The 26,760-nt window shown below is 36.8% G+C and overlaps 1 protein-coding gene across 2 annotated transcripts in view; it reads left to right on the top strand.

Moving 5' to 3' along the window:
• Window positions 1–491: 491 nt before the first annotated feature.
• Window positions 492–26,760, top strand: part of THOC1 (THO complex subunit 1) — a 43,841-nt gene continuing 17,572 nt past the window's right edge. The window contains exons 1-11 of one of the 2 annotated variants that reach the window (XM_010958145.3): window positions 492–638; window positions 3,943–4,016; window positions 4,110–4,170; window positions 5,382–5,448; window positions 9,049–9,167; window positions 9,613–9,661; window positions 10,071–10,166; window positions 16,699–16,781; window positions 18,963–19,036; window positions 20,535–20,643; window positions 21,784–21,915. In XM_010958145.3, coding sequence (XP_010956447.3) covers window positions 585–638; window positions 3,943–4,016; window positions 4,110–4,170; window positions 5,382–5,448; window positions 9,049–9,167; window positions 9,613–9,661; window positions 10,071–10,166; window positions 16,699–16,781; window positions 18,963–19,036; window positions 20,535–20,643; window positions 21,784–21,915 — 918 coding nt within the window. In that variant the 5' untranslated portion in view covers window positions 492–584. The remainder of the gene's footprint in view (window positions 639–3,942; window positions 4,017–4,109; window positions 4,171–5,381; window positions 5,449–9,048; window positions 9,168–9,612; window positions 9,662–10,070; window positions 10,167–16,698; window positions 16,782–18,962; window positions 19,037–20,534; window positions 20,644–21,783; window positions 21,916–26,760) is intronic. The other variant, XM_074352536.1, reaches the window with a different exon arrangement.

Consider the following 26,760-nt stretch of genomic DNA (forward strand, 5'->3'; position numbering starts at 1 on the left):
AATAATACCTGAGTGGCTATAGAAGCCACACTTACATTCATTATTTCATTCGCGCTTCTCAGCAGCCCAGGGACACAGGCATTGCCTCTACTTCTCAGAAGAGGGGACTGCTCCTGTGCTACAGGGTCCATGAACTATGAAAACCCGGGGCTGGGACCACTCCTTCGGGGATAAAGGCTGCGGTCCGGGGTTCCACAGCCACAGCCTGGAGCTCTCCCGATAAACCCACCTGCCTCGGATTCTCGGGCAGCGGTACCTCCCCTCGCGGCCCATTGAGCCCAAACCAGGAGAACCACAGCCACGTGCGCATCCCAGCCTGCACCCCGCAGAGCCTTCAGGGCGAGGCCGCGCATATGCCGTCACCCCAGGGGTCACCCGCGAACCCGGATCGGGCACTGAGTGGCTGACTCAGCTTCCAACGCCCACCCGGACTCGGTCACCACAGGCGCTCCCATCCGCCAGCTGGCCCGCGCCTGTGCTCGCAGGCCGCTCTAGCCACGCACAGAGCCGGCACTCTCGTTGCTCCCGGCGTGACGTCATCGGCGGGCGCCACGGCGCGGCAGCGGGCACGCGCAGGCGAGAAAATGTCTCCGACGCCGCCACTCTTCAGTTTGCCCGAAGCGCGGACGCGGTTTACGGTGAGCGGAAGGCGGGAGGGTGCGGCCCTCGCCCGGCGCTATTTTTTGCCCTCCTCTCCTGAAAGTACTCGAATTTTGCTCTGAGGTAAAGCGGAGACAGAGGCGTGCGCGCCGCGGCGACCGGCTCCCGGCCCGGTCCTGAGCTAGTAGGTGGGAAAGACGCATTACTTGCCTCTTCCGCGCGTCCTCTGCGGTCTTCCTGCACCTTCCCGCTGGAGGGTCCCGGGACCCCGCGTTTTGGGCGTATTTGCGCCCTGTGTGGAGGTCTCGCCCGCTGACTACCTCCGTTCGGGTCCAGCCCCTCTGCATTGCTCGCTTAGCCGGGCAGGTGTTTCCAGAACTGGAAGGGGGGCTGCCGAAGGGGGAGGGGGAGGGGTTTTAGCGCAGAGACCCGGCTCCCGCCCCGCCTCCTTAGCTGCCCCGCGGTTGTTCCCGACCGCGAATTCACCACCCTGTAACCCTCCGTATCTCGCTCCTGAGAGGTGGATGAGGAGGTCCTAGGTGGGAAAAGGCAAACAGAACAGCTTGGGAGGGGTTGCCAGCTGTCATTTTATTCTTAGACATTCAAGCATTCGGAAAGATCTTAAGAGCGTTTTCATGTTAGCTTGTTTAACTCTTAGAATAGCCCTGTGAAGTAGGCTGTTTTATTATCCGTGGTAGATGAGATAGAAATTGAGACTCCCCCCGTTCCTCCAAAAGTTAAATGATTTATTTACTTAACTGGTTTTTCTGACTTCAGACCCAGTATTCTTTTTATGCTGCGCATCACAGAATGAAGAACCCTGTTCTAAGTTGTTTGTATTGTCTTTAGCATTTGCGCCAATATTTCAAGTCATTGTTAAAACTACTCACATATTTAACTGTGGTTACGTACTTACGCCATAACGAAAATTCTGTGAAAGAAATTTGATTCGTTGGTAGTCAGTAGTTTTCTTGTTTGCGGTTTTTTCCCCCCATACGGTGTGGGGTTTATTTATTTATTTATTTTTTACCGTATTGTATCTTGTTTATGTCATCAGAATAGTTTTAGTCGTGTGCATTTTGTTGTAGTCCTTAGTGTTCTGAAATTCTCCTGGGAGTGACTGTTAGGAATATCCAAGGTCATATTAGCCCTGGAGGGGAGCATTTAATGGGAGATCATCTAGTTTAATCCTTCTCAAGCTTGAGCATGGAGTGGGATCACCTGGAGGTCTTGTTGAATGTAAATTCTGGTTCAGTAGTCTGGGGTGGGTTCTGAGATTCTCATTTGTAACAAGTTCTCAGGTGATGCCACTGGTGCTGTTGGTTGTAAGGATCTACAGCAGCCCTCTGATTTGACTGGTGAGGAAAATGAAGTGCAAAGAGATAAAGGGACATGCCCAAGATTACACAGCCCATTTTTGGCAGAGTCAGGAAAGATCATTTCCAGTATAAATCTAACTCCTTTGAGGTAGTAAGATGATTTTCCAAGTTGTATGTGAATTTTTACAGAATGAATGAGTGGGCAATATTTTTGTCTTTCAATTATGACTATTTTAAGACAATCAGCAGGTATTTATTCAGTGTTTACTTTGTGTCAGGGACTGCTGAGCAAGCTACCTAGAGGAGGGAGGACTTTTGAAGGGTCTTGAAGGATGGATGGAATTTGCATGAGCAGGTAGGAAGAATAGGATGAATGAATACACTGAAGTAAGCTTAATAGAAAATGATGAAAAAAAATGGCTAGACCCTAGTGGAGAGTGTGTGTTAGTGGGAATAGATTGAGTTGGATAGATTAGTTGGATAGATTGAGTGGGATAACGTTACCAAGGACCTTGAGAGGGAGCTATGAAACAGAACCTGTAGGTAAGGAGCCACTTGGAGATTTTTTTAAAAAAGCAGAATACTCTCATGAGTGGAATATTTAAAGAGATAGTAGGAGGGAAGACCTAGAATGAGAAAGTCTGGGTGGGAAGCTCTTGCCAGGTTTAAAGTGTGAATCTATATAAGTAAGTGGCATTTGAATAAGAATTACTGATGGATAAACCTCCTAGAAGAAAATATAGGCAAAACATTATCTGACAAACATCTCAGAAATGTTCTCCTAGAACAGTCTACTCAAGCAATAGAAATAAAAGCAAGAATAAACAAATGGGACCTAATGAAACTTACAAGCTTCTACACAGCAAAGGAAACCATAAGTAAAACAAAAAGACAACGTACGGAATGGGAGAAAATTTTTGCAAATGAAACCGACAAAGGCTTGATCTCCAGAATAGATAAGCAGCTCATACGACTTAATAAGAAACAACCAAACAACCCAGTCCAAAAATGGGCAAAAGACCTAAACAAGCAATTCTCCAAGGAAGACATACAAATGGTCAATAGGCACATGAAAAAATGCTCAATATCGCTAATTATTAGAGAAATGCAAATCAAAACTACAATGAGGTATCACCTCACACCAGTCAGAATGGCCATCATTCAAAAATCCACAAGTGACAAATGCTGGAGAGGCTGTGGAGAAAGGGGAACCCTCCTACACTGCTGGTGGGAATGCAGTTTGATGCAGCCACTGTGGAAAACAGTATGGAGATTCCTCAGAAGACTAGGAATAGACTTACCGTATGACCCAGGAATCCCGCTCCTGGGCATATATCCAGAAGGAACCCTACTTCAGGATGACACCTGCACCCCAATGTTCATAGCAGCACTACTTACAATAGCCAAGACATGGAGACAGCCTAAATGTCCATCAACGGATGACTGGATAAAGAAGAAGTGGTATATTTATACAATGGAATACTACTCAGCCGTAAAAACTGACAACATAACACCATTTGCAGCAACATGGATGCTCCTGGAGAATGTCATTCTAAGTGAAGTAAGCCAGAAAGAAAGAAAAATACCATATGAGATCGCTCATATGTGGAATCTAAAAAAAAACACAAAGCATAAATACAAAACAGAAATAGACTCATAGACGTAGAATACAAACTTGTGGTTGCCAAGGGGGTGGAGGGTGGGAGGGGATAGACAGGATTTCAAAATTGTAGAATAGATAAACAAGATTATACTGTATAGCACAGGGAAGTACACACAAGATCTTATGGTATGAATATATGTATGTTCATGTATAACTGAAAAATTGTGCCCTACACTGGAATTTGACAACATTGTAAAATGATTATAAATCAATAAAAAATGTTAAAAAAATTACTGATGGAATAACTGATAGCTAGGTATAAACATTTTTTTAGTTAGACATGCTATTGATGAGTGATGTGTTTTTCATTAAATAATAAACAAAAATCTTTCCACTTATGTGCTATTTTTGTTTTTCTAGAAATCTACCAGAGATGCCCTGAACAACAAAAATATCAAACCATTGTTGAATACCTTCAGCCAGTTACCTGGCAGGTGAGGCATTGATATCCATGAAATAGGCTTGCTGAAATCTTTATACTTACCCTGAACTGTTTTAAAAATGCAGGTGTTCTTTGTTTTTAATAGTGAAAATGAAAAAAAATGTACCCTTGACCAAGCTTTTAGAGGTGTTCTAGAAGAAGAAATTGTAAGTATGTTTTTCCTTTATTTATTGTTAAAATTTGGTTAGTAAATACATGTTATTTTAAAAACTGCTTTTAGTCTTAGAATGGATATTTAAAAGTGATTTTTTTCTAGAGTGAGCTTGCTACTTAGTGAAAGCTGACTTGATCATAGTCAGTATAGGAGTTATGTAATAATTAAGGGTTTTTATAGCACAAGTGCAATTAAGGGTTTGGTTCAAAAGTGAAAAGAGCCCTCTCCAGGTAAATACGTATAACAAAAGCTTGTATGTGGTCTTCCTGAGCAAGAAGTAGAATTTGAAGGTGGGCGCTCTCACTTTGCTGTATTAGCAGTGACACATCCTGTAGTGTCATGAAAGGGCTAGTCCAAGTATGTTCAGCTGGGATTCCATTCCCTCATTTTCCTGTGGCATCCTCCTCATCAGGGAGCATACAAAAATAACAAGAGACTGACTTCAGTAGAGAAATTTAATCTAAACATGAAAAATCTGAATTTATTTACCATTGGTTGAGCACCCGAATGAAAGGAAAGGAAAAGTTTCAACAGTTTATCTTTGGTTTAGTAAAGGTTGGATCCCAAGAAGCTAGATCATTTTCCAGTGACCATGATACAGTCCCTTTCTTTTAGACTATTTTGTATCAAATTTATTCTTTCCTTTTCTTCAGACCTACTCACTTACCTGTTATCAGGCATCGGGCAAGTTACTTTGCTTTTCTGAGTCTCAGTTTCATTTCTAAGAGAGGAAATACCATTTTATCAGAGTTGTATAAAACGACACTCGATGAATGGTGGTTTTTATAATGTTATCAAATCTAAGCACCACCTTTCTTCTATTAAAACCCTCCCTCAGGCATATTAATGCACCAGTATAATTAATTCCCCTGGCCCTGCCTTTGCCATTAAGTAAGTTAGGGCCTCTGCACATCTGTTCTTGATTAACTCACAGCCTCAATCATGCTAATGCATCATCTTCCTGAGACCGTTGGATTTTAAGTGAATCACCTGCTGTTTACTTATTGCTATACTTCTACAATTAGGGCTATCACCATTCATTTTTAAAATTTTCATCTTAGAAAGTAATTTTATCTTCTGTGAGAAATATCTTTATTCAGTATTTGTGATAATCAGTTTAATGTCAGAGGGTATGTTTTTCTTACTATCAAATTAGTCTAAACTCTGGCCCCTATATTAAGTTGTTTTCTCCTCTGTTGGTAGATAAATCATTCATCATGTGAAAACGTTTTAGCTATTATTTCTCTTGCTATTGGGGGAGTAACTGAAGGTAAGTATGGTTTTGTTTTGTTTTAAGTAATCTTGGACATGACATGCTTTATTTAAATTTTAGTCTCCCCATACCTCTCTACTTATCTGATTTTGTTCATTTTTAAAATTCTGCCTACCCTCTTTGCCAAGAAGTCCCAGTGAAATTAGCTCACACTTATTTCTTACCACTGGGATAATGTGCACATTTTGGCACTTTCTTTGTTCTCCGCTTGTTTCATTTAGTCAGTAAATATTTATTGAGCATCTACTATGTGCCTGGTACTGAGCTTAGAGAGTCAGTGGTGAATAAAACATATTCTCTGCCTGTAAGCAGCCTGGTGGTTAACAGAGGAAACAGCCATATAAATGTCTTAATTGGGCATAATTTCTGCAGTTGAAGTGGGAATGAAGTGTAGTTGAAGTGATTCTCTAAACTTCAGAGTCTAAAGGAATCTGTATGGTCTTAGAAAGAAAACTGCAACATAAGAGCTGAGATGTGAGGGATGATTAATTTGGCAGGGAGAAGCAGAAGGGAATAGCTGTGCCTAGTCCGCTGTGACGAAACCCTGGAGAGAGGCTGCAAAGGTAGTGAGAATGGTGAGGAAAGAAGCAGGGCGGGGAGGTTAGGGTCATTTGTGAAGGGCATTGTATGCCAGGCTGAAGAGGAGCTATGGAAGAAGAATTTGACAGAGACTGCTGGCAGGAAAACAGGTAGAGGGCTTAACATGGGGCAGTGGCAGTGGGGGATGGTTTGAAGATACTTTTAAAAAGGCAGATGGGGAGGGTATAGCTCAAGTAACAGAGTGCATGCTTAGCATGCACGAGGTCCTAGGATTAATCCCTGGTACCTCTAAAAATAAAAAGCAAACCTAATTACCCCCTCCCACCGAAATAAATAATACAATAATAAATAAATAAAATTTTAAAAGTAAATAAAAAATAAAAAGGCATATAGTAAATACACAGTGACTGGCACATGGTAGTAGCTCATTAAATATTTGCAGACAGAAGCAGTGAAAAAATAGATCATCAGTACTCTTCTTTAACCAATTTAGTTGAAGTGTTCATTTATTTGTATAATTAATGTGAAAAGTAGCTTTTAATCTGGAAAGCATTATTCACGTATTTACTATTTTGAGACTTATTTGTACAAAAACTGGAACATACAAGGTAAAAGTGGTCTTCCAGTGTAGTAGCAGGCTATTTTGTGATCTTAAGCCTGATTCATAAATTCTGACTTGAGGTGTGAAACTTTTACAGTAGATGCTTCTTCATCATACGTTCATTAAGCATACTTAAATGAGTTCTACCTTGGGTTTCCTTGCCCAGTTTCTTGTCTGTTTGCAGCATCTGCTTAGTTCATTGATTATTCTGATATGATCCTCTTGTAGATTGATAGTGTTTTTAATTCCTGAAGTTGTACAAGGTCTATATATGGGACGTTTTATTTGAAAAAGATGAAGACTTAAGAACTTAGTTAAACCATAAATAAAAGTTTAAATGCCTTTTTATTTTAACTTGATGGGAAAATTTTTTTTCTTAAGAGAAATTATTATTGTATTGTTTATTTCTGTGACAGGTTTTTAAATTGTCCATAGATATGTTTTGTTAAATTCAACTTGGCAGATATTTATTGCGCTTCTGTTCAGTGTCACGTACTTTACTGGTGAAAACATTGAAAAATGCCTACCCTTAAAAAGCTTACAGTCTACATAACAAATAAGAACAGTCAGAATATAATAAGTGCTATAATAACTTCAGAAGCACAGATGAGGTGGCCGGCTCAGAGGTACCCGAGGAGTTTTTTAGGTATGCCATGTACTCTCTGCTTTGAAAGATGGAGAGGGAATTTACCATGTCATAGGGAGGAGGAAGACTGATTAGGCAGAAAAAAGCCTAAACAAACCCATGCAAGTATGAACATAGCAAGGTGTTTGGGAACTGGGGCGGGGGGTGGGGGGTATCTGTGGCCAAAGTTAAAGTGATCCGGAGAAGGCGGTGTGGAGGTTGGGACACAGGTTGTAAAAGTGTTGGGGGATTGTGCTGTAACCCAGCTCATCAGAATCACCAGTGAATCTCCCATTTTCAAATGAGATTGCCAGGCCTTAGCTTAGTTTTACTGGATCAGAATCTTTGGGACTGGAATCTAGGTAGATAAGTTCTCTAATTATTAAATGTGAGTTAACTTCTGCCAAATTATACTGCAACTAAAGGCAGGAAGTATTCCTCTCAAATCTCTTGGATATATAGGACAAAAAGTATCACAAATCTAAGTTACAGGACTTTAGAGGTCATCAGGTCCAATCTTGTCTCTGGCCTATTCTGTTTCCCCTCAGTAACGTCCTTGGCAGGTGGTCATCCAGCCTCTGCTCCCACTGATGGAGCTCACTATTTGACTTCTGTTAGGTACTTCTCATTCTCAGATTTCCTTTGTATGGAGTTGCAGTTTGCTGCTTTATGCCTGCCACTGGTTCTAGACAGTATCCCTCCCATCACATTACAGATGTGATCTTACCAGTGCAGAGTAGAACTGGAAATACTACATCCTTTTTCTGAACATATTGTATCATATTAATGCAGTATTTGGGGCTGATAGTGCCTCTAGATTTTTTTTTTAGATACCATGTTAAATGACTACTTTTCTTAAACACTCAACAAATGTTAGTATCTAGAAGGAAGAATGACCAGGGAGATACAAGTATTTTTAATGGGTCTAGCTGACCTTAAAGTCTTTAATTTATTACTTTACTTAAATAACATTGAATTCAGAACTAAACAACTTTTTATTTTACTGTTTTTTCCCCTGACACAACACTGTTATTTTTAAAGTTTAAGAAGAGTTAAAATCAGTATCAAACCTTTTGTTACCTTTTTTGAAGTAGATCTTTTCAAATCACAAAGACAAGTTAAATTCAGCCACATTGTAGAACACTTGGAAATAAGAAAAAGGGAAAATACTAGTCATAATTCCTCTACTTTAAAAAACTACCATTTGTTCTGGTATATGGTTTTCGTTTCTCTCGTCTTTTTAAAAAAAATTTATTGTTGTAACTATAATCTCCATAAAGTTTTGAGTCCTGGCTTTTTCACTTGACATTATATCATAAACATTTTCCAAGTTATTGTGGTTCTCATAACCATCATTTTTAATTGGCTGCATTATATTCTTTTGAATAGCTTAGTGGTGAAGAAAACAGACTGTGGAGCCAGACTGCCTGGGTTCGTATCCCAGCTCTACCACTTACTGGCTCTGTGATCTTGGGCAAGTTATTTAACTTCTCTGTGTCTCAGTTTTCCCATTTCTGTACACTGGAGATAATGTTACCTACCTCATAGGTTTGTCAGGATTAAATATGTTGGTATATGTAAAGCACGTAGTGTGCCTGACATGTAATAAATGCCCTAAAATCGTTATCAGGAGTGATTATCATCTTCACACACCAAACTTACTTGAGTGGATCCCATCTGGGGACTTTCAGGTTGCTTCCCTTCCCTGTGTCTCACAGCCTTGTTAGGATTGACAAAGTGTACCTTTAAGATTTTTCTTCAGAATTACTTGCTTGGGCTCTTTTACTCAGTAGCATTTTAAACTTTAAATTGGCTTGTGCTCCACTTGAAGGTATCTGTACCGCATCCACACCTTTTGTACTGTTGGGAGATGTTTTGGATTGTCTTCCCTTGGATCAGTGTGACACAATATTCACTTTTGTGGAAAAAAATGTTGCCACTTGGAAATCAGTAAGTGTCTTAGTTTCTTTTTCTGCTAACATTATCTTTCTATGGATCCAGAGTTCTGAGGGTAGATGTTTTTTGCTTGTATTTCTCATATTGCTGATTGCCAAAAAGTTTGTCTCTATGAGAATTACTTACTCTTACTTAGAAAAGCCAAGTAAGAGTCGTATGTGGAGAAGAAAATTGAAGTACAAAACTTAACTGAGTAGAAACAGTTAACTTGAAAACACACACTTTCACACGTTTAAAGCAGTTACTTAGAATCGTCTTTTGTTATATATCTGAAAATATTTTAATTTCATTAAAAATGTTATTTGCTTGAAAAAGTGAAAGTGTAATAGAAGATTCTCAGTGCATGTTAGTGTTCTTTAAAATTTTGCTTCCTGTGCCTGTTATTGAAGGATGTGCAACAACTTCAGAACAATAGTAATAATTTCTCTCTTAATTTCAGAATACATTCTATTCTGCTGGGAAAAATTATTTATTACGTATGTGCAATGGTAAGTAATTCAATGGTAAATGATTGTTTTTTAAAAAAGTAAATGCAGCCAGGAAAACAGGCAGTTGAATTAAACACAAGGGATGAAATGTTTTAAGTAGATTAGTATCTTCATTTTTAAATAGCAGTTTGACTTATTAAAACTGATCATTCACTTTAAATTAAACTGTTCCTGTTCTGGGTATAAACTTAATGAAGACCAAAAAAATTTAGTGAAGCTTATCTTGCCCATGCTAAACTTGTTTTATTCCTAATTTTCTAGTACTTTTTTGTGACAATAGTTTCTGCCATCATTTTGAGAACTACTGCTTGAGGAAAGTACTCTTGACAAACTGGTTAAGAAACTTGGGTATGATTGTAATAAACAGAATTATCTCTTCTGTGTACACTTTGTTTCCATATGTTATTAGATCTCCTACGAAGATTATCAAAATCGCAGAACACAGTCTTCTGTGGACGAATTCAGCTCTTTTTGGCCAGGCTTTTCCCTTTATCTGAGAAGTCAGGTAAGCTTTTGTACATAAAATGCTTCACAGGAAAATCTTTACCAGTTTTTAATGGATTAAAATCTGCCATGATGATAAGAAAACTGGTTCTAAAAAGTTGAAAGAACATAGTAAACTGTCACTTTTCTTTTACTTGTAAATAATCATTCTCTCCCAATATGTGATACAGAGAACCCTGAAATAAAGTCATTGATTCTTAAGTTCAAACCTTAATAATAACGTACAGTTGAATTACTCTGAAATATGTAGATATGAATCATGTTTTTACTTCATTTCCTAACGTATGCCTATTTTTCTGTTTCCATTTTCTCCCTCAGTCACTACTGTTTAGCCACACTTACTTCGGTTTCTTTCTTTTATCATATATTATTGTGAAATATAACAGTAATATGAAAAGCGCTGAAAGTAAGCATGTAGTATAATTATTATGAATAAACACTGATGTAACCACTGTCCAGGTCCAGAAGTGGAACATTGCCAGTTCTCTGGAGCCCTCCACAATCTATTCAGATATGCCAGATTTTGATACCATTTTGCTTCAGTGTTCCCTTCGTTAATATCAGGCTAATATACCACTTGCTTCATGAGTCGTTATAAGGATTAAGTCAGTTAAAATATGTGAAAAACTTACCACAGTGGTTGCATGTGGTAAGATCTATAGTATGTGTTAGCAGTGGTTTTCGTGTGGCTTTCTTTTTGTCCTGCTAGATCTCTGTTTTTTCTTTCCTGCTTATTTAATGCGGTCAGGATTAACTTAGATTTACCAGTATTTTTACCACTTCTATTTCTGACCTTCTGTCTGTGATTATTTCCCCCTTTAGACTTTCCTTTAGTGCCGATTTTTGTTTTGTCTGAAAATCTTTATTTCTTCACTCTTGGGAAGTGGTTTTGGTAGATGTAAGATTGTAGTCTGCCACCAGATATAAGATTTCATTTAGTGGGAGATAATCATTACTTTGTTTTCTATCTTCCAGTGTTCTGTAGATAAGTCAAATGTCAATCTAACTCCTTTGAAGACAGCCTAGTGTTTTGTTTTGTTTTTTTCCCTCTACTGACTCTTAAGATTTTCTTTTTCTTTGGGTTTTTTTGATTTTTGGTGGTTTTCTTTTCTTTTCTTTTCTTTTTTTCAGTTTTACTATGATGTATCTAAGCATGGATTTTTTTTTTTTTAATCATTCTTAGATTTGTGGGCATCTTGAATCTATGGATTGATTTTCCTTCATCCAGTTTGTAAAATTTTAGCTGTTATTTCTTCAAATGTTATGTATGCTCCTTTCTCTTTTTCTCTCTCTGGAACTCCAGTAGACATCCTATACCTTCTCACTGTATCCTCCGTCTCTTATACTTTCTACATTTTTCATCTATTTTTTTCCTCTCATTCTGAAAAATTTCTTTAGAACTATTTTCCAACTCACTGCTTCTCTCTTTGGCTGTGAATAATTTGCTAAATGAGTTCTTAATTTCAGTAATTTCATTTCTAGAAAGTCTTTTTTAAGTCTGCTGTGTAACTTTTTAGTTTCTTATTCCCGGCTGTTATTTTCAGACTTGTTTTTTAAACAATTTTCTAACCAGGGTAAGCATTGTTATTTTTATTTATGTGTCTGATAATTCCAGTACCTTAAGTCTTTGTGGTCGGTCTCTAGTGTCTGTTTCTATTGTTTCTCACTCCCGATGTCTTACCTCTTTGTGTTTCTGGTTAGTGTTTGTTATATTTGAGAAGATACTGGAGGGGATAATTTTGAGGCCCAGGTTAGATACCTTTCTCCAGGTGGAGTTTTAATTACTCCTGCCAGGCACCTTTAGAAGGGTGCTGTTACCAGTGCCAGGTTACCTTACTCCAGCCCAGCTCAAGGCCTGTGATTCCTGAGGTCATCAACAAGACTTGGCACTAGACTGCAGTTTGTTTGGTTCATCCTTACTAGAGGACATAGCCCTGTAGGTCCCAGTCTTGAAGATGGTTGGGGTAGGAATTATTAGAAGCTCCACTTTTCCTTGGACCCAGAGATTTACTTTTATTTTCCTAACTTCAGAAAGCTGCTAAAAGAATAGCTCAGTTTTGCAACTGATTCTTCCTGTTTGGCAGAAGTCCTCAAGACAAAAGTGGCTTTGAGTGTCGATGACACATTGCTTATCTTTCTTGCCTTCTTGACTTTTGCCATATATTCCTCACCGTATGTCAGCTCTTTACTATTTGTAAGAAAACCGTTTTTGTATTTCATTGCCTAAAATAGTACTGTGAACATGGTTTATGCTCTGAATATTTATAGAATTAATGTAATTTATTCACATTTTTAGTTATCCTTAGAGGGTTAATCTGAATTAATTAACTGATTAGCCTTCCATTACTGGAAGCTCACCTTTTTATATTTTTAATAGCTTTATTGAGATGTGAATTCACATACCGTACAATTCACCACTGCAAATGTACAATTTATTGTGTTTTAGTATATTCACAGGGTTGTGTAGTCATTACTGCAGCCTAATTTTAGAACATTTTTCCTTTCTACGGAACGGTGTACCCATTAACTGTCACTCGCCACTTACCGCATTCTCACTCTCTCCCCCAGGGCCTAAGCAACCTTAATGGACTTTTTAGTCTCTGTGGATTTTCCTATTCTGGGCATTTAAAAAATACAGTATGTGGTCTTTTGTGACTGGCTTTTTTAACTTAGCTTATTATTTTCAAGGTTCATCTCTGTTGTTGGTTGTATAGGTACTTCATACCTTTTTATGGCTGAATAATATTCTATATATAGCCAGATATTCTCTATATGGATGTACCACATTCTGTTTATCCATTCATCAGTTGACAGACATTAGAGTTGTTGCTACTTTTTGACTGTTGTGAGTAATCCATCTGTGAACGTTTGTGTACAAGTTTTGTGTGGATTTGTATATACGTAGGTGTAAACATAGGATGGAATTCATGGGTCATATGGTGATTGTTTTCATTTCTCCTGGATATACATCTTAGAGTAGAATTACTGGGTCATATGGTAACTCTGTATTTAAGTTCTCGAGGAGCTACCAAACTGTTTTCCAAAAAGGCTGCATCATTTTATAGGCCTGTCGTCAATGCCGGTGGTTTTCAGTTTCCCCACGTCCTTGCTAACACTTACTGTTGTCTTTTTTATTACAGCCATCCTAGTGGGTGTAAAGTAGTATCTCAAGGTTGTGGTTTGCATTTGCATTTCTGTAATGACTGAAGATGTTAAGCATTTGTACTTATTGGTCATTTGCAAGTCTTCCTTAAAGAAAGGTCTAGTCAGATTCTTTGCCTATTTTAAAAATTGGGTTGTTTATATTTTTATTAATTAGTGTACATGTTCTTTTATATTCTACGTACTAGACCCTTATCAGATATATAATTTGCAAATATTTTCTCCCATTCTGTGCGTTGCCTTTTCACTTTGCAGTGCAAAAATTTTAAATTTTGATGAAGTTTAATATGTCTATTTTTTTCTTTTGTTGCTGGTACTCTTGGTGTCATGTCTAAGAAACTGTTGCCTAGGCCAAGGTCACAAAGATTATCATCCATGTTTTCTTGTTAGAGTTTTAGCTCTCACATTTAGGTATATGGTTGATTTTTGAGTCAGTTTTTGTATATTATGTGAGGTGGGGATCCAGTTTCGTTCTTTTATATGTGGGTACCCAATTGTCCTAACACCATTTGTTGAAAAAACTATTATTTTCCCATTGAATTGACATCTTGCCTTCCTTATGCCTTCAAAATATCAAGATCAGTTGAACCTTATGAGCTTGGCACTGACTCTTCCCTTTGTAATCCTTCTGTCTGTCGTTGTCACATTACTGCCTTTTGCTGTCATTCAGTCTCAGTTCAAATTTCACTTCCTTTAAGAGGCTCTCTTTGAGCATCTAATCTAAACCTGCCACCACAGTTACCCATTATCACTACCTGATTTCAAGTCTCTCCTTAGTGTTTAGCACCATGTGGCATTTTCCATAAGTTTGTGTTGTTCACTTCTGTATTTTCTGTGCCTTGAATGGTGCCAGACATCTGGTTGCCATTTAAATATGTCATGAATGAAGCTCTGTCTCGTTGTGAAATGGAGCATGCCTCCTCATAAGTACTAATTTGTGATTTCTTTTCCTGGAATTTACAGAAGACCTAAGAACAAGATTTTAGTTCTCAGCCGTTCTTGAGTCCTTCCTCATCTCATTTTTTAAGAAACATTTAGACCTCTTTTTCAATATACTTCATTCCTAAATTGACAAGACATAGAGAAATCACTTTTTTTTTCTCTTATTAACTAGTGAAAGACTAACAATATGTTGCTAAATATATATATCTTTAAATAAATTATATTTTTAAGTTTAATTTTTAAGTTATAAAAGTAACCCAACCTTATTTCAGAAAATTTGAAAATTGAAGGGGAAAAGACATAATCCTGTTACCCTAACATAAGCTAGGATGGCATTTGGGGATATCTTCTTGGAGTATTTTTTTCTTCTTTTTTTACATTTGTAGATGTTTAAAATTCACTAGAGTATATCCCAAGACTTCAAAAAAATCATTTTAGCATGTAATTTACCCATTAAGTTTAGTAACATATGACCGAAATTTTTAGCTTAATGAGAATTATGGCATGTGCTATACTGAGTAATAGAGAATAGACAAGAATATTTTAGGTAGTCAGTGCTGAATGGTCAGCCAGGTTCATTCACTAGCTTTTGACTTCATTTAGCTGCCTAGCTTTTTTCTTGTTTTTTTTCTTAACTTTTTGTTTTAAAATAATTTTAGACTTAAAGAAGAGTTGCAAAGATAGTATAGAGTACCTGAATAACTTCACCTAATGTCAGCCTCTTCCGTAATCATGGTGCAGTTATCAGAACTAAGAAATCAACATTGGTGCAGCACTATTAGCTAACAGACTTTGATTTTACAAATTTTATCAGTGCTCTCTTTTATGTTTAAGGATCCCATCCAAGATCCTGCATTTAGTTGTCCTGTCACTTTAATTGCCCCAGTCTCCCCAGTCAGTGACAGTTCCTCAGTCTTTGCTTTTTTTTTCATGACCTTGACACTTTTGAAGAGTACTGTTCAAATATTTTCTAGAATGTCCTTTAATTTGTTTGTCTGATGTTTTTTCATAAGTAGGTTTGGTTATGGATCTGGGAAAGACCACAGAGGTGATGTGCATCGTTTTAACATGACACTGATGTGTCTTTACTATGGATGTTATCTTTGATTACTTGGTTAAGATATTATCTTTGATCACCACATTTCTCTGCTATAAAGTTACTATTTTTCCCTCTGTAATCAATAAATATTTGGAGGAAGATACTTTGAGGCTATGCAGATACCTTTTTCTCCTTAGAACTTTGCCCATTGGTTTAGTAGTTCGTCAGTGGATCTGCCTACAGTGGTTATTATTAGGTTGTCCTGGTGGTGATTTTCTATTCCTTTCACTTTTTCTACATTTATGAGTTGGGATTCTTTTCTAAAGACGAATTGTCTCTTCTCCCTTGGCTACTTGTTAATTCAATCATCTATTTCAGTATGAACTCATGGATTTTTTTTTGTTATTTTTTTCTGATTTATTTTATTTACTTATTTATTTTTTATTGAAGTATAGTCTTTCACAATGTGTTAATTTCTGGTGTACAGCATAGTGATTCAGTTATACATGTATTATATTCCTTTTTCTGTCATAGGCTAATACAAGATATTGAATTTAGTTCCCTGCGCCATACAGTAGGACCTTGTTGTTCATCTGTTTGGGTATTTATTTTTTATGGGATACAGTCTCATAGTACCATTATTTACTTTTTGCCCTTTGGGAGCTCTTTCATGTTTTCCTGGGTAGTCCAGGTGCATCTTGTGTTTTCCATGCCCCACCCCTGGAATCAACCACTTCTCCAAAGAGCCTAATTTACTTAAGAATAGTATTTAGGAGACAAGATCTGGGCACTAGGTATGCTGATTGTTACTAGAACATCACTCCTAAAGCGTTCTCGGGACAGAGCTCAGAGGCTATATGTGTACTAACTCATGTTCATGTGCATCTATATTTATTTCTGTGTCTGTCTGTATATTTTTTAAATGACCTACAACAAAAACAATGGTGTCATACTGATTGATACTTATGAGTCTAATCCAGCACCAATAGACCTGCTTATTTATAATTTCTTTCCCTGACAGCAAGAAACCTGGCTCTCATTAACTGTAATGTATTTACTATAAGTACTGTTAATACACTCATACTTTATTAGTACAATTTTTATTTGTGCTTCAGCAAAATTATAAACTACTACATATTGCATTTTGTAATATTGTTCTAGAATATTCATGAATGACAAGGATCAGCTATATTTCTGCATGCTCTAAAGGCATCTTAAATGACTTTTAAAAGAATTTGAAAATCAAGTGTGATATTATTTCTGACCTGATCTTTTGCTTAATTATGGATTTATCATTTTATATATTTGGGTTATATGACAACAGAGTTATATTAAACAAGTTTAGGTGTTCAGTGGATTTGCTTTGAAAATCTTTTTTTTTTTTTAATAGGTCTTAACTTGCAGAGTCAATTTAATCTGGAAAATGTCACTGTTTTCAATACCAATGAACAGGAAAGTACACTGGGTCAGAAGGTGAGGCTGATATGAAACCTAACAACGTATTTTAACTTTGTTATTGAGACAACTTATGTGAATGGGTCTTCTAAATCAAAAATTTTTTAACTTTTATTTCCAATTTCTAGAAATAATATGCATTCTGTGTAAAAATGCAGACAAAATAGAAATATTTGAAATAGAAAATGCAGCTACCCTATAATCCAAGGCCCCAAAGATAACCACTCGTAACATTGTCTGTCTGTTTTTACAGGACTTTTTGTGTGTTTGTAGTTTCATTCCAAAAATGAGGTCATACAGTTTACTTTTAACAGTATAAAATGGAAGCTTGTCTGCATCAGTACATTTAGATTTGTCTCAGTGTTTTAATGATGCCTTTGGATATGTCACAGTCCCCTATCAGCGGGTATTTAGATAATCTTCAGTAGTGAAAAATTGTTAAAAGCATTATTGTGAATAGTGTTTTGTATGTCACTGCTAAATTATGCAGGTGTCTCCTTTGGAGAAAGTCAGATAAGTGAAATTGCTCTGTCAAAATAAGTGTGTATATCAAATTTTGATAACTATTGCCCAGATACTTCTCAAAAAGATTGTACCCATTTATGCTATCTCCAGTGGCACAGAGAATGCCCTCGCATTTCCCCACAACCTCACACCAACACTGGGAATTATCAGTTTTTAAAAATCTTTGCTTAATTGATAATATGCTTGAAAAGTAAGTCTTATTTGCATTAACTTACATTTCCTTGGCTACTAATGAAGTCAAGGAACTTACTGTATGTTTGTTGGAATTTATTTTTCTTCAGAACATTTAGAAACAATGAGAAAGAGAATTGCCTGTTTGTACAATTTCCCCATTTTACTATTGAAGTGTCTTTTTTATTAATGTGTAGAAACTCATTGTATGGAATAATATTAATTTGTTACCTACCGTATGTTGATGTATTTTTTCCCTCAGTTTATAGTTTTTCTTGTAACTTTATAGAGTTTGCTGTATAGAACTGTTAAATTTGGATATAGTAATATTAACATTTGTTGACCTTTTGTTTTAGTGTTGCCGGCCTTGTGTCATACTGAAAGCTTCCACTCCACAAAAGTATACAATTCCCGGGGGGAAGAAGGTTATAGCTCCATGGTAGAGTGCCTGCTTAGCAGGTACAAGGTCCTGGGTTCAATCCTTAGTACTCCATTAAAAAATAAATAAATAAACCTAACTAACTCCCCCACAAAAATGAAAAAATAAAATTTAACAACAACAACAAAAGAGAGTATATAATTCTCTTCATCTTCTGGTGCTTTTATGATCTTATTTTTTTCTTTTGAATCTTTAACCCAGCAGTAATGTTGAAATTTGGAATAAGTTGAGTTATATTTTTCCCAAACGGTGAGACAGTTATCTCAGAACCATTTGTTAAATAATCCATCATTTGCCCATTGGTTTTCAAAAGGACATTGGCAAAACCAACTTTATTTTTAAAGATTATTTATAATATATCCAGAAGACAGTCCAGAGTTGGCAAATTTGGGGGCATTCAGCACCTTCTCTTCATTTAGGAGCAAGTTTTAAGTTTAAAATGTTATTAATTGGATGTAACTGATATCTCACTGTAAATTAATCAGATTGCTTTATTTAATTTATTCCTTAAAATTACTCATCATCAGTTTGGAAAGGATAGTGACTTTGCATAAGATTTTTCAAATTCTGTCACTCACCTTTAATCTTTTACCTTTATGTATTTTTTAGGTACTTCTTAGACTATGCTATGTGAACTTGCTATTTTGAATTTTTCAATATGGAGCTGAACACCCAGCATATCCTAAAGTGTTCCCAGATAATAAGTGTTATGTGTAGGGGTTGGGGGGGATTTTCAGGGTCAATTTAAAGCTGGGGACAAAAACTACTTAAATTCACGAGTTACTTATTGTGGTTCTTTAGGGTACTAATAATCTTCTCACTTTTCTAAAAGGTCATTGTTTGCTGTATTTCCAAACCATAACTTGCTGTAGACTATTTATTCCCAGAGAGACCCTAATGACTATGTTTGGAGAAGTACTAGTTTAAAACTTTGCACTATGTCTTCATGACTGTCATATATTACTGTCATACAGCTCTTGAATTCTCAGATCCTTGTCACATAGAATTCTCTTCTGCCTGACAACTGCTTTATAAAAGATTGTCCTTTTTTTTTATTAATTCAGCACACTGAGGATAGAGAAGAAGGAATGGATGTAGAAGAAGGTGAAATGGGAGATGATGAAGCTCCAACAACTTGGTCAGTGTTTAAAAGTTCAGATTTCTTGATTTACAAAGATAAAACCTTGAAGATTTACCAGGTACTAGAGTGAGAATGTAGATAAAGAAGGAAATCATGCTTATAGATTTCTCTCATTTGTAACTTTCATGTATATTACTTAAAATTATAAATCCTAAATCACTGATTTGCTGTATCAGGTGGTTTCTAAATTGTGTGCAGGCAGTCTGTTGTTTAGGTCGCCTCCGTGATACGTATTCTAACATTGGAAAAGCCAACCACAGGCAACCTAGGCTCTCCTCCCCTTCTCCCTTCTGTTTCGCTTTGAGATCCTGGTGCTGTGTGGATCACTAAACCTAACTCCTGTTTCCCATATAAAGTTATAGTCTTACTTGAAATATTCATATGAAGCTTAGCAAAGATACTGTCTTCCATGGGTTCACCTTGTTAAGGTTTATTTGGAAAGAATGGAGTAAGGTGGTACACAGTTGTGTTTACAGATGAAATAAATGTTATAGAGGTGATGTTAAAAATTTTTTGTGGCTATGTGAGGATGTGAAATAGTCGGTACCTCAAGCATTTTTGACATTTGGGTAATTCTGCAAGACTTCATTGGCCATTTGGAAGAATACAGAGGATTTTGTTAACAAAGTCTGAAATGTTTGTTTTAAAATTAAAAACTAAAACATTTTACAGCATAATGATTGCTTGTAAAGTTAAAGATTAAAAGAATAGGTATTGACACTGTAGACTTGTAACATAGCCAAATTAGAAGTTGAATTAATAATGCCATAATAAAACACTGAAGAAAGGTCTTATTTTCAAAATACTAAGTTGATATGTACCTAATGTATTTGTATTTGTTTTATAATCTTCTTAATGTAGTGTTAGTTAGGATATAATGCCAATGGCTTTTAACATAGATTTATATTAACATTAGCTTAACATGAAAGGTGATTTCCTCCTCTTGTAAAAGTCTGAAGACAGGCAGTTCAGGGCTGATACAGTAGCACTCTTCAGGGAGATTGTCTAGGTCCCCGTGTCCCTTCTGATTTGTTGTTCCACTGTTCCTTGGTGTTTGCTCTTTTTCCGCTAGTCTCTAGGATGGTTCATCATTACATCTGCATTCTAGCCAGCAAAAGGGGGAAGGGAAAATGGTAAAACATGGCCCAAATAAGTCTCATAGGGCTTCTACTCACAGCTGATTGGCCAGAATTTAATCACATGACCACATCTAGCTGCAGGAGAGGTTGGGAAACATAGCCTTTAGTTCTGAATGTATCCAGCCAAAATTCAGGGGTTCCACCACTGAAGATCAAGAGGGGATGGGGGTCTGTGAATCCTCTGAAATTATTTATTGAAGTTTATATAAATATTTATGAATGTATATTTTTCTGGGGAAAGAGGCCATGGGCTTCACCAGCTTTTTAAAAGGATTTGTGACCCAAGAAAAGTTAAAGCACTTAGATGTTTCTAAAAGAACTTAAATGATTTACTTAATATAACTTTATTTTATTAGCTCCATTCCAATTGATTACAACCTGTACCGGAAATTCTGGTCACTTCAGGATTATTTTAGGAACCCTGTGCAATGCTATGAGAAGATTTCATGGAAAACTTTTCTCAAGGTGAGTTGCTAGTCACAGACTACCAAAAGCCCAGTATTTTATAGCTAATGGCACTGCCAAACTTGACTCTTGTCCAGCGTGCTTTTCAGTATAATTCTTAGCTATTACATTTTTATGCCTGTTTCAAAATATATAGAAGCTAAGTTGTGAATTAATATTTAAACAACTGACTTTGAGAGTAGCTTATAAGTGACTTGAGGATTTAAAAGTAACTACAGCCTTGGTGGTTTGTTTAGGTTTTTTGTTTGTGTACATAGTGTGTATAATCAACCTGAATTGATGAATTTTTGTAGAATACATTCTACCTTCACTTTGCACAAAATTACTTCAGCTATCCTGTTAGAACAGGAATCTGCAGACTGTGGCCTTGGACTACTTCCAGCGTACTGCCTGTTTTTGTAAACAAAGTTATTTAGCACACACACTCACTTATGTATTATCTGTGGTTTTGTGCTGTAATAACTGACTTGAGTAGTTGCATCTGAGACCGTATGAGCCATATAACCTAAAATATTTACTATCTGATTCTTTACAGGAAAAGTTTGCTCACTTTTTTTTTTTTTAAATATAAGAATTCTCTATTTCTTTTTCTTGGCTACTTAAAGGTCACTTGTCCTTTTTGTTGTAATCAAAATCTAAGGTTAATAGGTAGCGTGGTGTGTATTTCTGTTATATATGCAGTATCTTTTTGGCAACCATGCAGATTTAGATTAAGAGGTGAGTAGGAGGTAGCCTAGAATTGTCCCACAGCTGGGTGACATCGTTTTTCACTTGCTCACAGTCTTTAGCACAAGAAATGCTTGAGAGTTTTCACCACTGATTAAACAGCTAATTTCACTAGTAAATTTCTGTGTACTCTCAAAACATTAATTTCTGTTTGTCCCTTACACAGGCTGCAAAAGAAATCACATTTCTTTAGAAGTAGAGCATTTATTGCTACTTTTACAGTAACCATGAAGTCACATACAAAATAATTTACCCTCATTTTTTGCCATCATAATTTTTCTTATTTAAAGTGCCTTACAGTATGCATATATGGTTAACTGGGAATAAATTCTAGGTATTTTGATAAAGAAAAGCACTAAAGAAATGATTGGGCAACAATACCAAATAACACTAGTCGGTATTATTATTTTGCAGTATTCTGAAGAAGTTCTAGCTGTTTTTAAGAGTTATAAATTAGATGATACTCAGGCCTCGAGGAAAAAGATGGAAGAATTGAAAACAGGAGGAGAGCATGTGTATTTTGCAAAATTTTTAACAAGTGAAAAGGTACAAATCTTTCTTTTTCATTAAGCATAAGAAATGTTTGGTTATTTTTTTCTGTTTAGCTGATACCCTTTTAGGTTAAATACAGTAGAAAAGTTTCTTACTTTACTTTTGGTTAAAACATAAATGTTAGTTTGAGAGTCTTATTTCTCCTTATAAAGTAAGGCTAATTTGATTTCAAAGGTGAAATCTGTTCTGTAGACTGATTTTAGAATAAATGGACCTTCCTTTCAAGTATATATAGTTTGAACCTCAAGTTAAGATTTAATTTGCACTTATGAAAATATTTTATAATTAGTTTGCCATTTGGGTACAAATAGGAGTTTTTAAATTCCCTGTTAATCTTACCTGTACAGTTTAATAAGTGAATTTTGTTCAAATACAGTGCTAAGGGATTACGTGATTTTCTACTCAAGATGGAGCATAGGGTTTACATTTCAGCTCATTCCCTTTGCTCAAAACATGTAGCAATGACAGGTTAAAATACAAAAAGAGAAAACCAAACAGACAAACCTGGGCTTCCAGAAAAAAGGTACCTATCTTCACGGACCAGAACCGCCAAATAGTAAGTGAAAATGAGGCACTGGACCTGATGGACTCTGTATCCCAAGCAGATGGTGGTGCCCAGAGGTTTGGCTACAAGTGACAGACCAGATGTGTTCCATGTGGGACCGGGAGCCAGAGTCAGATTCATTATTTAAAGCCAGAGTCTGGGGTGGAACTTCACCCACTTTTGAAAAGAAAGTAAGAAAAATATTACCAATCTTCTGCCAAAGGCTATGGTTTCATGGGAAGTTGTGAGTCTAGGGATAACAAAGGCCGGGCTCTCTGTCCTCTGCTTGCTCTATGTCCAGATATGTGATATCGTGATACCCTAATACATGAAACAGCTGTTCCAAAAAGTCGTCATAAGACTGTTTTCCAAACTTGGGCCCAGGGACCCAGGAGGAAGAAAATATGAAACTAATAGACAGGAAAGGGTGTACACAACGAGAAAGAAGAAGAAATAACCATTCCAAAACAAAAGCCCTGCATTCAAAACTCTAACAAATTAAGATTTCAAAATCCAATACTAAGAAAGATTACCAGCAAAATCAACTGTTGGGACATATGTGTATTTATTTCAGGTACACAGCTTCGCTAAGACTTAAAATATATACATTTTGGATAATCAAAAAGAATTGATGATAGAGCATCCACTGAGAATAAGAAATTGTGAAACTGAAGCATTTCAGCAGACATGAAATAGGACAGTTTAATATGACTACTAATGGGGAGTCTTGAAATTAAAAAATATAATCATTGAAACCAAAGCACAGCACACAGAATTAAACTATAGAGTGAACATACGTATAGATATAGAATGAGAACTAGGGATGAGTTCACCCGGAACACAGCACAGAGACAGATTTTTTTCTTTTTTGTTAACATAAAAGAACTGTTAAGAGCCATTGAGGTTAGATTGAGAAATTCCAGCGTATATCTAAGTAGGATTTCCAAAGAACAAAACGGAAGAGAATGATGGAAAAACTAAAGGACTATAGGAAGTCCTAAGCTCTTAGGTTAAAAGTGTGCTACAGCTGCCAAGCAGGATGAAGAAAGATGAATTCACACTTTGATACATTATGCTGTAATTGCAGGGATGAAAAGAAAACCTTAAAAGCCACCACAGTGGGGGAAAAAGACAAATATACTGAAAAGGAACAGGTTTCTAACAGATACCAATAATAAATACCAGAATACAGCAGAGAAATATTTAAGTGCTGAGAAAAAAGATAACTATCAATCTAGAATCTCATACCCAGCTAAATGCACTCAAGACTGTAGATAAAATAAAGATGTTTTCATTCTAAGACCAGGAAAGCACACCACTCTAGGACTGTCATTTTGAAAAACTGTTAAAGGATGGTGTTTAGGAAGAAGGAAACCAAACCTGTAAGAAAGGAGTGGAAAACAGAAAGCAATTGTGAGCACAAACATTGAAAAATATTTCAATTTACTATTGACTGAAAATAAAACTGTCATAATAACTGATTTTTAAAAAAAAAAACTTTAATGTAGAATTTAAGCTAGATAGCAGTATGGGAGGTAAAATCGTGTTTAATGAGTAATTTAGGCATATACTACAGTTCTTATAATCTTTAGGAGGAGAAAAGGAATGCTGGATAACTTTAGACTTTATTACACTAAAAGGGAGACCACCAAAAGAAAAAACTTGTAGGGAGTGAAATGGCAGGGAGTGAAAAGGGGGACAGGAAGGAATGTAGACAACTTTATAAATCCAACAGATGGCAGGAGGGAGGGGAAAAAAAAGAGAGTAGAAATAAATCTGAATATATCAGTAATAATTATATAAGCTGAATTTAATTTACTTAATAAGACAGATTATCAGATTGGATTTTTTAAATCCAGCTGTATTTATTAATCTAAATAAAACAAACATATAAAACTCTTTGGTTGAACAGAGACTTCAAGATCTTTACTTTACCCTATGTAGAAGAGGGGAGAAAATCCCAAAGCTCTTCTAGCTTAACAGAGAACCTTCCCAGAGATATATACCTTCCAGAAAGCCAAGATGTGAATTTAAATAATATCAGGGCAAAAAAGTTTAAAACAATACAACAACCAGTAAGAGTGATATATGTTTAGGAGTTAGAGTCACATTTCCCAGGACATGACAAACTCCGGATGTCTTAAAAGGGTTTTTTGGACATTCGACATTTCCAAGGATATTTTAATTGTATGTAGCAGCAGGATTATACATTTTCAGAGACATCTCCACGTTGGAGTGTCAGATCAGTGCCTTTGTGTCGGTCTCCTTTCACCACTTTATCAGAACTGGCTCCCTGAATCGTGTCTTCTCTACTGACTGAGCTTTCTTTCCAGCAGTGCAGGCAGCATGAGCTTTTAGGGTTAAGCACTGGAATTCATTAGGTAATGTTTTGAGAGAGGTGAAAGTAGCTTTTAGAAGCTTAAAACTTTACCATGTGGGAAAGAAAAAGGCACAAAGAATTGTAACAGAGAATTTAAGGCATATGATGTTTTGCATCTTCATTTCCCTCTTAAGTTGCCTCTTAAGCAGCAACTTTATCTTAAATTTCAACCTGTATGAGAACACTTCTTGTGCAGTCTCCATATTTTCCTGTGTGTTTCCAGTGTTTACCACTCAGTATCCAAGTGAAAATATTTGTAATGCATTACCTGTAGCACCGTTTTACAAGTTTTACTGCTCCACCGAGAGAGGCCTTCCAGCATCTCTGTAATACCTTACATGATGTTTTAAATCCCAGGATTTCTGAAAGAGCCATCATCCCATACAAGAACATTCCAGTCTGATGTTACTTTCCAGCTTACTTCTGGTTGTAGATTTGATAAGTGACAGAAACGCTCTGATTTTTCAGGGATACATTTCTTGCCAGTGAGGGCTAGCTTAAGTGAAATCTAAAGTCATATAATTATTTGGAGCATTATTCTATAGCCTGTCATTTCAGTGGTGAGCAGGTTTAGCGGAGCAGTCTTGTTACAAAGTTAGGTCTTTCGGCACTCAGAGCATGCAGCCCTAGCTGGTGGGAATGTCATTGCCCAGAAGCATTCTGTTTTGCTTACATGAATGTGGTCAAACTTTTCCTTAGGAAAGTCAGGAGATGTTGCAAGGATGATAAAAGCTTTATAGTTAGAGACAGGCCAATCATATGGCAACCTCAGGGAGGCACAGGTTCTGTAAATATAAAAGATGTTTTTCTAAGTTATCATACCTTCTTTCTTAAAGATGGAAGTTTCCCCTTGGAAAAAAATGACACTAATTTTCAGGGACCACCTTTTTGTGCTGCCTAGGTTATGACTGTAAACACTAGTTTCCAACAGTACGGGTCCCTTGTTAGCATAGCAGTATAATGCAGGGATGTCAGTTGCTCAGTGTAGGTAGTACTGAGACATCTGTACTGGGGGGGATGGGGAGGGAATACCTGTTCCTTAAGTTTAGTCCAGGATCGTACTCAGAAATTTTAAGGGAGGATTTCACCTCTAATTGTCCAGTTTTTCATACCATGTGAAGAGCACTGTATTAGAGGAATTTCTTCCTCAGTACTATGTAGCAGGTACAAGTAGAACCAACATTTTATATGTTTTGGGTGGGGGGGGGCTAATTAGGTTTATTTATTTATTTATATTTTTTAATGGAGGTGCTGGGGATTGAACCCAGGACCTTGTGCATGCTGATCTAAGCATGTGCTCTACCACTTGAGCTATACCTTCCCCCCAGAACCAGTGTTTTAAAACAGTGTTTTTAAAGTACCATGAGTGGTAATATGATGGTTAAAGGAATGAAGTTTTGCATCTTGAGTTTTCACAGAAAAGAGTATAGTGCCAATAACTAGGTGTGGGCTTCAGGGTTACCTGTTCCTTCCAATTACAGTTTAGACTCAACGACCAAGTGAAGGAGATCCGGGAGATACTCCGGAGCCAGCAGGCGTCAGAGTGGTTGCCCCATGGCCATGCATTGTTGATCCCAGTGTGGTCATTAGGCCGTTCCTGTTCATAAAGAGAAGAGAAGTAACAGTTCTTCCCAGTCTCTGCGTGGTGTGAAGAGCTCTCAAATAAGAACTTTGGGTCACTTTAAATAACAAAAGTTTTTGGCAGAGACAAGCTATCAATATAGTGGTTCTGCCTTAAATTTTTTTTGTACTTTATGTATCCATTTGAGAGGCAGCCAATGCTGAGTCTTCATGTAGTGAAGGGAGAGACAGGCCTGCTCTTTTATGAGACGTACAACAGCCTAGTTAGGAACAAATGAAGTCAGAAGTAAGACCCTCCTATAGACAAATAGGCAGACTAACCACTTCCCTGTGA

Source organism: Camelus bactrianus, chromosome 24 (genome assembly GCF_048773025.1).
Source record: "Camelus bactrianus isolate YW-2024 breed Bactrian camel chromosome 24, ASM4877302v1, whole genome shotgun sequence".
NCBI lineage: Eukaryota > Metazoa > Chordata > Mammalia > Artiodactyla > Camelidae > Camelus > Camelus bactrianus.